This window comes from Mastomys coucha, unplaced genomic scaffold, assembly GCF_008632895.1.
Source record: "Mastomys coucha isolate ucsf_1 unplaced genomic scaffold, UCSF_Mcou_1 pScaffold8, whole genome shotgun sequence".
NCBI classification, from domain to species: Eukaryota; Metazoa; Chordata; class Mammalia; order Rodentia; family Muridae; genus Mastomys; species Mastomys coucha.
In genome coordinates this window covers 64191148-64204897 of record NW_022196914.1, presented here as the reverse complement: position 1 = coordinate 64204897, position 13750 = coordinate 64191148, and the positions used below count along the sequence as shown (strand labels likewise).

General features: G+C 34.9%; 1 protein-coding gene across 8 annotated transcripts in view; it reads left to right on the top strand.

Moving 5' to 3' along the window:
• Erbin (erbb2 interacting protein) overlaps positions 1 to 13635 on the top strand; it is a 96147-nt gene extending 82512 nt beyond the window's left edge. For 2 of the 8 annotated variants that reach the window (XM_031360268.1, XM_031360261.1), the window contains exons 22-27: positions 3232 to 3375; positions 5544 to 5660; positions 8492 to 8698; positions 9897 to 9989; positions 10415 to 10489; positions 12143 to 13635. In XM_031360268.1, the coding sequence (XP_031216128.1) occupies positions 3232 to 3375; positions 5544 to 5660; positions 8492 to 8698; positions 9897 to 9989; positions 10415 to 10489; positions 12143 to 12250 (744 nt within the window). In that variant the 3' untranslated portion in view covers positions 12251 to 13635. The remainder of the gene's footprint in view (positions 1 to 3231; positions 3376 to 5543; positions 5661 to 8491; positions 8699 to 9896; positions 9990 to 10414; positions 10490 to 12142) is intronic. The other 6 variants (XM_031360262.1, XM_031360263.1, XM_031360265.1 and 3 more) reach the window with 5 other exon arrangements.
• The last annotated feature ends 115 nt before the right edge of the window (positions 13636 to 13750 follow it).

Here is a 13750-nt window from a genome sequence, read left to right as displayed (position 1 = left end):
AAAAAAAAAAAAAAAAGAATGCATTTTTCTTAGAAATGGTTCATCCTTTATTTTTAATCAGTGAAATAAGACACTCTGAGTTATTATCTACTTACAGTCTGTTTTCTCAGAACATATTACTGTATTTTAACTGCAGCCAGGACAGGTGAGCTGGTTGTGCAAGCTGCCTTTGAACTCCTCAGAGTCTCCGGTGGACATGCTTGTATGTCTCTTGTAGCTAGTGCACACATACTAGATACAGTATGTATACCAACTGTGTTCAGTGCTTTTTGCTCACTACCAAGGATTATGTAAATATTGTAAGAAAATACCAGTTTAGTATACAATTACTAAAATAACAGAAAATGTATTTCCAAGTATAAATATTTCATCAGAAAAGCTTTTTTTTTCCTCTCCAGTTTGTATTAAATGAACTAACATCATCACTGACACAGATGACTCTGGCATGGCATTTATTCTTGACATTTCTAGATTGCATTTCTGGTGTACTTGAGCAAGTCAGTTGAGTGTTTTGTGGCTGTAATGCAACTGGAACATGTTGGTAAAATAACTAATGCTTGTGTTCTTCATAACCTTATTGGTTAATTGTGCCTTTTGAAAGGAATTAAAAAACAGAATCCTGTAAAGTTGATGCTACTAATTGCCATGTGTCCCAGATGTATAAAACCACTCTTTAAGGCAGGCATGGCCTCATAACACTAGCTGCAGCACTTAGGGAGCTAGCTGCAAGAAGACCACCAGTTTGAAGCCAGCCGGGATTACATAGTGAGACCTTGTTTCCCGCTCACCCCCTCCCAAATACTTTTTTATTAAGACTTGGCATATATACATGCATATGTATGGATTTTATTTTAAAATCACAGTTTCTTTACTTATTAAATATATGATAGAATTTAAATGCAGCTGAACATATCCAGTCTATAATTTTTAAATTCCTTAAATATTTTTGAGAAAAAAAGTGCCTAAGATGTGATTATTACATTCTGTCCAGTTGTATTAAATCTCTAACTGACATTGTTAGCTTTTTAGCTAATATCTGTGAGTGGTAGCTACTTCATCTTTTCTGTTTGTTGAAACTCTATAGCACACTGTTGAGGCTGTGTTCATATTGCTGGGAATTTTAAGTTTTCTTAAGCTGAGAGGAAGAGCATAATTATAATTTGTAATAAACTTGTATTGCATATGTAGAAATGGATTTTAGAAGGAAAAAGGTAATTGTCAAAGAGGAGGCTGTTTCAGAGACACAGGTAAGAATGAATGAAGTGTTTATCAGTTTATTGAGATACAGGATAAATTCAAGAGACTTTTGAAGTATAGACATCCTTAGCATTTGTTTCTGGCTGAATAGTCATACAGCCACTGTGAATAAGGGGTAGAACTTGAAGGTTTGTGCTTCGTGTAAGTGGCTGTTAGAAACTACACTATTACCAGATAAAAAGGAGGGGTTTCTTGTGTGGAGGAAGGTTTTTATTTGGTGTAATTTACAGTGTAAGTAGCTGTTCTCTTGCTGTTCTGTTTGACAGGAGTGTGTATGAACTTCAGTAAATATGAAGCAAGTAACATCTAGCTCATTATACAGCTCATTATTTTTAGCTTTGATACACAGTTTCTCAGAAAATATGACAGTAGTTTTGTAGTTGTTGCCTGAAAGTCAAAAACTAATTCAGTGAATTAATGAAATGGAAAACTGGCGAGAACAGGACCGGGGACACTGGATACTAATCCAAAGCTGACAGGATAGCTGTCTCTCCTAAGATACATACCGCTGACTTTGTTAAGTGGAGCTATCCTTGCTGTGTTATGATGTTTGCCATACCCATGCCTCACAGAGTAGTACTAAATGACTAGTGAGCATGCTGGAGTAGAGGCCAGCTCACTGGTTAGGAAATATTTCTAGCAAATACCAAAATAGCATTGCTGTTACTGTAGGTCTGCTGTGTTCTTTCTAGACTGTATTCTTCAGATTTTGTTTCTTTTCTCTTTCCCTCCATTGTATAGTTGACCTAGAGCCAACCCCCATTTCCACCCCCTGAAAGTGCTGGAATTATCACCACACCCAACTTACCATTCTTTAATGTTTAAATTATATTTAGTGGGGTGTGCGTGTGTGCGAGTGCTCATGTGCGTGAGTGAGTGCAACTTATTAAAGGGTCTCAGCATTAGGAGGTTGAGAACCACTGACCTAGAGCCTTGCTAACACTGAAGTCTGTACTCAGCCCTGTTTTTGTGCTATTAGATAACCATCAGCAGCATTGAACAGCAAAGCCTAGGACATTAGCTTCACATTTAACCAAGTTAACATATTAAAATCAATACCTTAGAATCCACAAAATAAGGAGTAATAATTTTATAGGTTTTTTTTTCCTTTTGAAATTCCTTATCATTTCTTGGTATTATCGACTTCAAATCTAGAGGGGCTATATGTTTCCTAAGAGCAATATGTAAATGATTATTATTTCATTTCCCTATTTTAGTAACAGTCCATTAAAAATATGGTTTCCCTAGTTTAGCCATCAAGCCCCATAACTTCAGCTTCAGGGGATCTGACTCTTTCGCCTGATCTCTGTGGGTACCTACATACATGGCTATACATGTGCACAGACATATATACAAATAAAAAAATTGAAAATCTTTTTTTAAAGTTGCATCCTAAAATTTAAAATATTTTTTAAAATGTAGAAAATAGATTTTGAAAGAGTGAAATGACTGATATCCAGGTATTTATCACAAATACATTTGGCTGTAGCATATATGTTTAAATGTTGACATTATTCAACCAGAGAATTCCTGGAGAATGAAATAGAGAGAGCCTTCAAAAATTTTGACTCAGAATTACTAATTGCTGGTAAATCCATCTAATAATAAAAAGTTGCTTTTATACTGCTATATATCAATAAATACATATCTGGGTATGTGCCTAGTTTCGATTTCTGACATATGTAATATATTAGGCATAAAAGAAATGGTAGTATTTAAACAAAAGCAACTATACATTTGTACTTCTTTGATTCTTAAACATCTGAATGGTTGTAATTATACGTGTTCTTCATGTATATGTTCATTGTTATGTAGCCATATGTACCAATCTCTCTCGGGCTCTGAATTCCAGTGTTGCATGATATTTGTTCGTGGTGTGGGTTGGGTTACTTGTAAATAAATCTGTGTATATAACATGTCTTGTGGGTTTTGCATGCTATACTAATCTCTGTAAATCTACCTCTCTTTATTCAGAGTATGCTGTCAAGGTCCTTTAATTCCAATCTTACTGCTGTAAGCAGTTCTCACTATGGCAGCTCTAGGGATCTGCATGGCAGCCAGGGCAGCCTAGCCCTGAGTGTTGCAGACGGAAGAGGTTCTGGTGGGCACATTTTTCGAGTGAGTACCTGCAGTAGGCCAGTACTTTAGCACATAGATGAGAGAATTCAGATCGCCTTTTAATTTAATTTTCTAGGGGAAAAACTTGTGACTTAGAAATCTTTGTATTTTTTAGTTCTTTATGACTTAGTTCTACAATTTCTGTCCCTGTTTCTTTGGTCATATGTTAATGATCTAGCCAGCTGGGTTTATAAGTCTAGTAATAAGCACTATATACACCGGGGCTTAATCATATTTCACAGAATATGATTAAATATGAGACTGGAGAAGTTATAAAAGTATCAGCATAAAGGAAAAATCCAAATACTTAATTGAACACATTTCATCATGGACCTTGGTGAAAGATTTCTTATTCTAGTGAAAGCTTTAAGAGTAAATACAAGTCTGTCAGAGCTCAGTAAGGATAGAAAGAGGTAGTGCAGCCCTAAATAACCCCACCCCCCCATGCTATGAAAGCTCTTTCTTCTCTAGGAACTCCTTTTATTCTTCTTGTAGGTAGCTTCCACCTGGACTCTTTTGTTCTAGGCTCTTTACTTTTTTGCCAGTCCCCCTCTGCCTTCATCCCTGGCTGTGCTCTGTTATGTTCTATGTTAGAGCAGGAGCTGTGTCCCAGATTCAGTTTGTTGTGGCTGCTCTGAGCTGGTCTTGACCAGTGTGCTCCGCCATTAGCCATTACCCATTACTTGGTATCTGCTCTATAGCAACAGCAGTCATTGGAGCATCTTAGTTTAAAAGAGAAAGGAAAGACTGTGCCAGCCTTTGATTTCAGCAGACCATGAATGGAGTTCATAGTTATCTAGAACAGTTGTTCTTTCTAAATTTGTGTAACATTAATATTTTGCCTTTTATTTTTATTAAATTTAAAGCCTATGTGGCTTGAAGTTTAGCTTTTCACTCATGATCTGCTTGCTGTCTTTCAAGAGTGCATTAGCATAGCTATCTGTTCAGACTGGAGTTTAAGTTTCAGGCCTTGAGCTATGTTGATCATTATCTATTCTAGAAATATGTTACAATAAAAGAAGAAAAATGAAATACATACTGTTAGTAGACAAAATTAGATCAAGTCACACGGAAAAGTGTTTAGCTATGTTGAACTAGCAACTAACTGGACATGATAGGTCTGTTGCATTTTTTTAATATTAAATTCCAAATCCTTAAAATTGTACATGTCCCATAGTATATTATAATGGAGTGTATTTTGAGTTATTTTTCAATATAAAATTGAATTTATTTGCTGCTAGGAATATGCTATTTTGAAAGTTTAAAAAAGTAAAACATACTGTGTTTTATTTTCTAAATTAGGTGTGCTTAGCATTAGCTTAATGTAAATATTGATAATTTTATTCACATATTTATAATGATAAATATTCAGAGAGAATGACATTGAGCTTTTGTTTTTTCCTTTAAGGTTATCATTAAGTTAAACTGTAAAGAGTAAATATTTAGCATATGAAATATGAATTAATTTTTTAAGGAATTATTTATTTTATGTATATGAGTACACTGTAGCTATCTTCAGAGATACCAGGAGAGAGCATTGGATCTCATTACAGATGGTTGTGAGCCACCATGTGGTTGCTGGGAATTGAACTCAGGATCTCTGCAAGAACAGTCAGTGTTCTTAACTTGATGAGCCGTCTTTCCAGTCCCCATGAATTTCTTTAAAACAGTGCCTTTAACATATTGAGCTAATATTAATGTGGCAGAATTACAGCACACCAGTTTTTATACATAGTTTACTGGGATTGCACATCATTGTAATTGAGGGGACTTGCTATGTAGAACCATGAGAAAAAACAAGAGCTTTCTTTTAATCAAAAACACTTTCCTTAGTGCTTAACAGTAATGTATTAGTTGCTCTTAAAATTGGAGAGAATTTAACCACTGGCTACATTTATTGATTAGAGATCTTAATTTAGGAGTATAAATAAAAACAAAAAAATGATATATACTATGAAAATGTTTGCATTACAGGAACAAATATCTTGGTATGTGCCTTTGAAGAAAGTTCAAGGTGCAGAAGGCAGTGATGATTAACAGCATCTGATTTGGGTCTTTCTCATTCTGTAGTCTAGCAGTACTTCTCTCCTTCGCTCATGTGTCATCATTGTTTTGTTTCACATCTTAAAGTATATTATTTGTTTACCTTTTTCCTTCCTCATTTGAAGCATCCCCAGACATCCAGTCCTGGAGACTGTTGCCAAGATGATAGATTCATGTCAGGAGAGCAGAACCACCCGTCAGGTGCACTTAGTCACAGAGATCTTCCAGACAGCTTGATGAAAGTAGGTGCTCACGCCAGAGAAATGAGCTTGCTGTGGTTTGCAGTGTTTGGATTTGAAATCTCATCTACTTCGACTAAAAATATTTTATGAGGCCTTTCTTGCCTTCACTATGTAGGATTATTTTTAAATGATTCATAAATACAAGGTAGAATTTGATTCTTCTGTTTCCCAGTTTTTTTTTTTTTGTGATATTTCACACTAGAGAATAATTTTATAGTTACTTTGGTTTCTGTAGTTCTACCTGCTTATTTCAGTATTTATTTGATCAAGAAATTTTTAGTGTTCTTGATAATAAACCTACTTGGGACGTTAGAAGATGACTTTATCTTAAATTTTGCATTCTAGAATATTTTACTGTTAACTACAAATATTTGAAAATCTTTAGATAAAATTAGAAATCATCTTGAAAGACATTTAATAGAGCAGGTGACCATTGTGGTCTTTATATTTTGTAGATAAAAACGTATAGATAAATTATTTTGACAGTGTCAGAGATAATTTTCATTCTGTCAGCCATTCTTTCTTGTTTTAACCAATTATATACCTCTAGTGTAATCAGATACAACTGTGAATCATGTTTATTATCTAAAACTCTTAATTTTCTCTTGAAGATAGGCATCTAGCCATACCATATATAAGCTAATACATGTTTATTTATTTTATCCCTTTTTCTTTTAATTCAAAGTTATCATTCAGTTCCTTTTTCTTTTCAGCATGCATCTTTATAACTTAATTCTTAACTTTTTTAAATTTCATGAGACATTGGCTAAACATAGCCTAATATATTTCTTATATTTAATGTTGATTAGATAAAACCAAATAGCCAGGTGTCAGCAGTTCCCAAGAATAGGATAGGCTGAGTGTAGTAAGCACACGTGTATTAGCACTTCAAACCCAAGACTGGAAGATCAAGAGTTTGAGGCCAGCATGGGCTAAAGTCAGGGAGCAAGCAAGAAAGACAGCTTAGTGGATAGGGGCAGTTGTCCTCAAGTCTCACAAAATGAGTTCAATCTCTGGAACCTACATGGTGGAAAGAGAGAACAGAGTCAGGAAAGTTGTTGTCTGACCTAACACACATGCCATGGTCATACATGCACCTACACCTATGCGTATATACACACATAAATAAGTGTTACTTAACAACAGCAGCAACAAAAGATGCCGTTCAGATGTCTGGGATGTGGAGTTGTAACTGGGACAGAGCATGTGAAGGCCTGGCATGAAGAAGGCCTTATCGTGGTTTATGTCAGAGGAAATCTGCATATGGAATAAATTATATAAACAGAAAAAAGTGGGGTCCCTGTAGATTTTTCGTAAATAGTAAAACAGTAGCACAGCCAGGTAAAGCACCTTTTGGTAGATTTGTGGCTTCAAATCTATAGTTACCCAGTAACAAATAACTATAGTAGATTTCTTTCCAGACATGTAAGCATAACATAGTACCTAACCCCACATAAGATCTGTCACAGAATATTATCATTTTTATCCAGTGTCATAAACTACCCATATATTGTCCTAGACGTGAGAATTATCTAAAGTTTTAGTGTAATAGTGTCCTTTTAGAATAAATTTTCTTATTAAACACCAGACTTTTTTGTATTTTTAGCAAGATAAAGTTCACAACATACAGTTCTGACACCTTTTGCCAAACTTCTAATTTTGGATAATTTTAAGGAAATTGTGTTTTCTGCTATTTTCTGCTCGAAAAATACTTTTCTGTTAGCAACAAGGAAATTTTAAGTGATTAAATAACAGAAGCATTTATCCCCTCTTCCCTATAAAAGTCTTTTTACATAGGAACATTTATGATATAAGTGTAGGCTTAATTTTTAGCTAGATTCTTCATAGACCAGAATAAGCTATTTGCTACAAATGTAATCCTAAGTCTAAATCCAGGGTCAGTTTCTTAACACATGGGGGGTATTAAAGGTGGTTTAAATCTTGTGGTGGGTTTTTTTCCTCTTGTGGAAAATAAAGTAAAACATCAGTACTTAAGTCTTGGGTTTTTAATATTTCACAGAGCTAATATTTAAGAAGCTTGAAAATTGCTGATACATGCATACATAAACAATAAATCACTTAATTCCTATGTAGATAGCTGAATTGACTTGTTACTTCTGAAAAGGAAGAAATAAAGGTAGCAAATCTATTCAAATTAAGAAAAAGTTGCATTCTTGAATTTTTTTTTTCCAGGGGAAAAAAAAATCTACCTTTTTAGGTGGGGAGTGGTGGCACATGCCTTTAATCCCAGCACTTGGGAGGCAAGGCAGGTAGGTCTCTGAGTTTGAGGCCAGCCTGTTCTGCTGAGTGAGTTCCAGGACAGCCAGGGAGAGAAGAAACCTTATCTCGAAAGACAAACAAAATACACGTTTTGTGTACATGTGTTAAGATTTGATATGAAAAAGTATCCTTCTAATAGGCTAACACATTTAAAGGGTGTTTTTTAGTATTAAGATTTGTTTTGTTTTATGTATATCAATAGTTAAGGTTTTTCAATATACTTGTTTCCTATTTTAACATTTGGTCAAAGTAACAGTAGATTAATATCAGAAAAGCAACTTATTTAAAATACAGATGAGGCCTTCATTTAAAAGTTTGCCATTAGATTCAATCATTAAACATTAAAGCAAATTTAGAATTAAGACAGTAATAACTTTTCTTTTGGAAAAATAGTTTTAAGAAAATACAATGGTTTATAAGAATATAGTGGTTTAATAAAATGGTTTAGAAGACTGTAGTGAGTAACTCAGTATTGAATGGTGTAGAATGTTAAAACTAGTGCTTTTGTATTAATCTAAGGAGAATATTAAGATAATTCATGTTTTTCTTAGATGCCTTTGAGTAATGGACAAATGGGCCAGCCTCTCAGGCCTCAGGCAAATTATAGTCAAACACATCATCCCCCTCAGGCATCTGTGGCAAGGCATCCCTCTAGAGAACAACTAATTGATTATTTGATGCTGAAAGTGGCCCACCAGCCTCCATATACACATCCCCATTGTTCTCCTAGACAAGGCCATGAACTGGCAAAGCAAGAGGTAAGACTTATCATCAAGATTGTTTGAAATATGAAATTAAACTTTTCATATATCCTTATAGGTGAATAGAAATAACTCCATATAGAATTTTAACAGTAGTTTTTACCATTGTGTTTTATTTATAAAGTTTAGTTTTCTAAAGAATTAAACTTTGTAGTTTTTAACTTGGCTCTATGATCATGTAAAATAAGATTTAGTGTTGGGGTGTATGGTTTTTTTTTTTTTTAATTCTAAGGCTATTGATTGTACAAAATGAATTGATGGTGTTCCAATAGATTTTCCTCTAAGACTGTAAATAGTAGATCATTTAGTCTCCGTTTTACACCAGAGTCTTGGCTCTTACAGTTGGAAATTCAGCTATAGTCTCCAGACTGGGTTGAAGGTTTGGTCTTGAAGATTTATAGGTCATAATTTCATATGCCTTAGTGGTTTACTTGTGAGGTGGTGGTGGTGGTGGTGGTGGTGGTGGTGGTGGTGATGATGATGGCGGCAACAGCAGCATTGAAACCTTTGGTAGTGATCACATTTTGTTTTGACTGAGTCTGTGTAAACAGGAGCATCCTATAACAGAAATTTAGCTTCTGTCACCCACAATCTGCAGCACCCTGAAGGCTGAGGTTGAAAAGTAGTATATTCAAGACCGGCTTGGATGCATCACACAGTCCAGACTAGGTTAGGCTGTTTAGTGAGACCCTGTGTCAAAGTACAAGCCAGCACGTAAGGGCCAGAGGCAGGAGGAGCTCTGAGAGTTTAAGCCAACCTGGTCTACATAGCAGATTCCAGGTCATCCAAGACTGCATTGTGAGACCCTATCTCAAGAAAATGTTTCTGGATTCTCATTTTACAGTCGTTTGTAAAAACTACTGTCAGTTGATCTGATCTTAAAATCCTAACTCCCTGGAAGCATATAAACAGATAGAGGGAATGAGGGGTTGATTTCTTAAAACCAGCTCTGACTTAAGCTCATAAGTGGTAAAGTTAGGAGCTACACTTTGTAATCCCATTGTGCCTTTAACTCACTAACTCATTAACATTAATGCTGTTCTGTGTTGTCATGTCACCTCATCTACCCAAATGTTTATTTTTGATGAATCTTTGAATATTCTGCTTGAATTCAATTCACCAGGATAGGTGAAATAAGATAGTACTGTATATTTTTCTGATATAGTTATATTTCCTTTATTTCATGTTAAATCAGATTCGAGTAAGAGTAGAAAAGGATCCAGAACTTGGATTTAGCATATCAGGAGGTGTCGGGGGTAGAGGAAACCCTTTCAGACCTGATGATGATGTAAGTTGTTTTTTAATATATCCTTGAACGAATGTGTCATTTATTAATCCCATACTTAAGTGAAAATGTAAATTTATATGGCTCTCATTCTTTTTCTTTCTTTATTTCCTTTGGTTTTTGAAATTTGATCATTCCATGTTGTTTGAAGGAAAGAATTTAACCAAAACTGTGAATATTGAGGATATTACCAAGTTGTTTCTAGTTTTATTGCTTCTCCAAAAACCCAGAGAAGTGATATTGCTACATTGATAAAGTCAGAAGCATAAATTATTTTGAGCTGTCAGGGTTTTACTCTGAAAAGTCAAGGAGACAGTTTCTAGAATATTCACATATCAGCATGTATTGAAAAAAGGTTCTCCATGCTATTGATTCATGATTTCAGTTTGTAGGTTGGCAATAAATAATTTTTTTTGTTATTGTTAAAGGGTATATTTGTAACAAGGGTACAGCCTGAAGGACCAGCATCAAAATTACTACAGCCAGGAGATAAAATTATTCAGGTAATTAAGTTAACCACCTTTTTATTATTTTTCACTTTCACTTTTCTTTTTTTTTTTAAGGTTTATTTATTTATTATGTGTAAGTACAACGTAGCTGTCTTCAGACACTCCAGAAGAGGGCATCAGATCTCATTACAGATGGTTGTGAGCCACCATATGGTTGCTGGGATTTGAACTCAGGACCTTTGGAAGAGCAATCAGTGCTCTTAGCTGAGCCATCTCTCCAGCCCTCACTTTTATTTTTCAATAATTTTATTTTACAATACTTTCTAGTGTTTATATACCTTTTGTTTTTAAATAGTTCTACTTTACACATTGAAAATCATGATTATATGTTTGATATGTCATTTTAAGTTTAGAAATGTTAGTATTTACTAATTTAGGGGATCTACTTGGAGATGAATTATCATTATATCAAATAGTAAAATTTCAAAATTTAAGAAACTTCTTTACATTTGCACTTTCTTCCTATGTCACTTCGTCATTCGTTTTACCTAAATACATGAGCTATGACCACTTCCTCTCTCCTACTCTACCGTTGTTCAGATAACAAGAAGTAATCTTCAAAACAAAAACAATATATCAGAGTTTAAGAGCTAAAAGTAGAGATTTCAGATTGAATGCTGCTCAACCTTTCTTAAATGTTAACTTAGTGCCTATATCAGCAGTGCATAGAATAAAATTGAAGTGATTCAAACAATAACAGGCAAATTCATGTTACTACAACTTTTTAATTTTTAATTTTTAAATAGTTTTCTAACTCCAAAAGCTCACAAGAACCATGTAACAAAGTGATTGTTTTGTTTGCCATACTCATCTGTAGTATCCACTATTATTTTCCCTCTGTAAACACACACACACACACACACACACACACACACACATGAGGTGGGGAGAGAGGAGAGATTAGAGGAAATCTATGGTTGCAGAATAAGAGCTCAGTAAATAAGAGTTATCCTTTATATAATCTGTATCCTGGTCTTGAACCAATGGTTCCTGTAAACGAGAAGTCTAGAAATGGCATTCAGGTACCCTTGCAGTTTGGTAAGCCTGGGTACCATACACACAACACCCTGTCTGATCCTGTCTTATCTAAGGGGCTGAGAAGGAGGCTCAGTGGCTAAGAGTGGCTGTTCTTCCAGAGGATGCAGGGTGGGTTCCCAAAAATAGGCATCAGTGTCAGGGCATCTGACCTCCTGGGGTACCAGAAGTCTAGACACTGCCTTCAGTTACCCTCGCAGTTTGGTAAGCATGACACAAATGAAGGCAGAATCCCCATATACATACAAAATACAAGTTCCTGGGTTGGTCCTTCAGAGATTGTATTTCTATAAATATACAGTATAAAGACCATTAGTCTATTTGTGTTTTTAATTTTATATGTGTAGGTGTACAGATATGTGCTGCATGTCATGTGTGTAGAGGTCAGAGAACAACTTTTCTCCTCCTATGACGGTGGTCCCAGAATCAAACTCAAGACTTTCCAGTGCAATTAAGTGGCCTTACTGTCCAAGCTACTTCATCAGTGTTCTTTTAAATTGCTAGAATAGTTCCTTTTTTCTGACAGGTTTATGAACTATCAGAAAATTACATCTAGAATTACAAATACATTTCTAAAATTTTTCCTAAAAGTTTTTTTCTTCTTTCTTCTAGGCTAATGGCTACAGTTTTATCAACATTGAACATGGGCAAGCAGTGTCCTTGTTAAAAACTTTCCATAACGCAGTAGAACTCATCATTGTACGAGAAGTTTCTTCATAAGCACTATGACAAAAGAAAAAAAAATGGGGGAAGATAGCAAGATTTATGGAAGACACTTGCAAGGGAAATAACTATTTTGCTTATTTTTATATATAAAGAAGAACTCAAACTGTTGGCTTGGAACTTGTACATTACTGAAATAATGGACCTTGTGGTTAGAGGGAGGAACCACTGTACAGAAGATAAAAGAGACTGTTGGATTCATATCATATAAAATTTGTTGTTAGGTTTTTAAACTTAGCAAATCAAGGCTACAGAAACAAAATTATGTTGTTTTTGTATAGATTGTAGGTTTATTTTTGGATTTCATACACATGACTGACTGTATGCAAGGCAATAGTTAGCCTTGATGTAGCCCAGAGACAGATGGCAGAGCTGTCTATCTCATAGCTTTTGTGTCCTTACTTTTATCCAACTGGTATTAATGTTTTTTCTGCCGAACTACTTTTTCCTTGTGGGTAAGAGATTGGAAGTGTTGGCTTTTGCTATGTGCATACTGAGGAGTGGGTAGATGAAGTTGGTGCTGGTGGGTTCACTTTTCAAGGCCAGAGTAAAGCATTATTTCCTATAAAAAAATCTGAGGCAAACGGTGAAAAAAAGTTATCTGATAATGTGTTTTTACTAATAGAATAATGCAATAAAATACGTACCGTCTTTTTAAAAGACAATAATTGCATTTTATGAGCTCTACAAGATGGATTCTTGTCATAGCTGTTGACTATACATTTGCTACTGGTGATTCAGTTTTTAATTTTTTTAGTTACTGAAGTTTTTAACTCTAATGTAGATGCATGTCCACGCATTTCTCATTCTATGAAGTCCTGATACTTTTTTCTTTGATAAATGGTGGTACTTGCAACCTAATTTTTATAACTCCATCATAATCTAATTTATAATTTTTGTCTTAAGAAGCAAATGAAACTAAAAAGCCAGTTTTAAGTTTTGTGTATCACCCATAATACAAAATGTAAGAAGGTTTCAGAAAGCCTCTTGGTTTTGTTGGCCTGGCGTTGCCTTGGTAAAATGAGAGGAAATGTGAGTGTGCATGGAGCTAGGAAACCAAAGCAAGTCTGTGAGACTGGCACAGTGATGGAGAATTGCTGCAGAAAGTGTAGAGCACAGGAATGGTCCCCGAGGCCTGCCAGTGTGTAAAGTGTTCAGATAAAGGGCTGTTCTACAGATAACATTCAATGTGAACTCCACACTTCAGAGTCTGTAAAGGGTTTCTAAATGTACCGGTGTGATAGCGTTTTATCACCAATTGCCTTTGTTCCTAGTTACTGTAACAAGGATTGATGATAGAAGTGTATTAATTTTGTTTATCCAAACCATTCATTTTATTTGCTTTTGTTCTATATAATCAAATAAAGTTTGGGTAACATGCAGTGGTAAGAAGTAATGCATGGCTATTTGGACCAGAGAAAAGTGCCATAGGAGACCAGCAACTGTTTTTAGTTGAGGCTAGTCTGAAAACTTTTATTAAAGCAATACTTGGTTCTT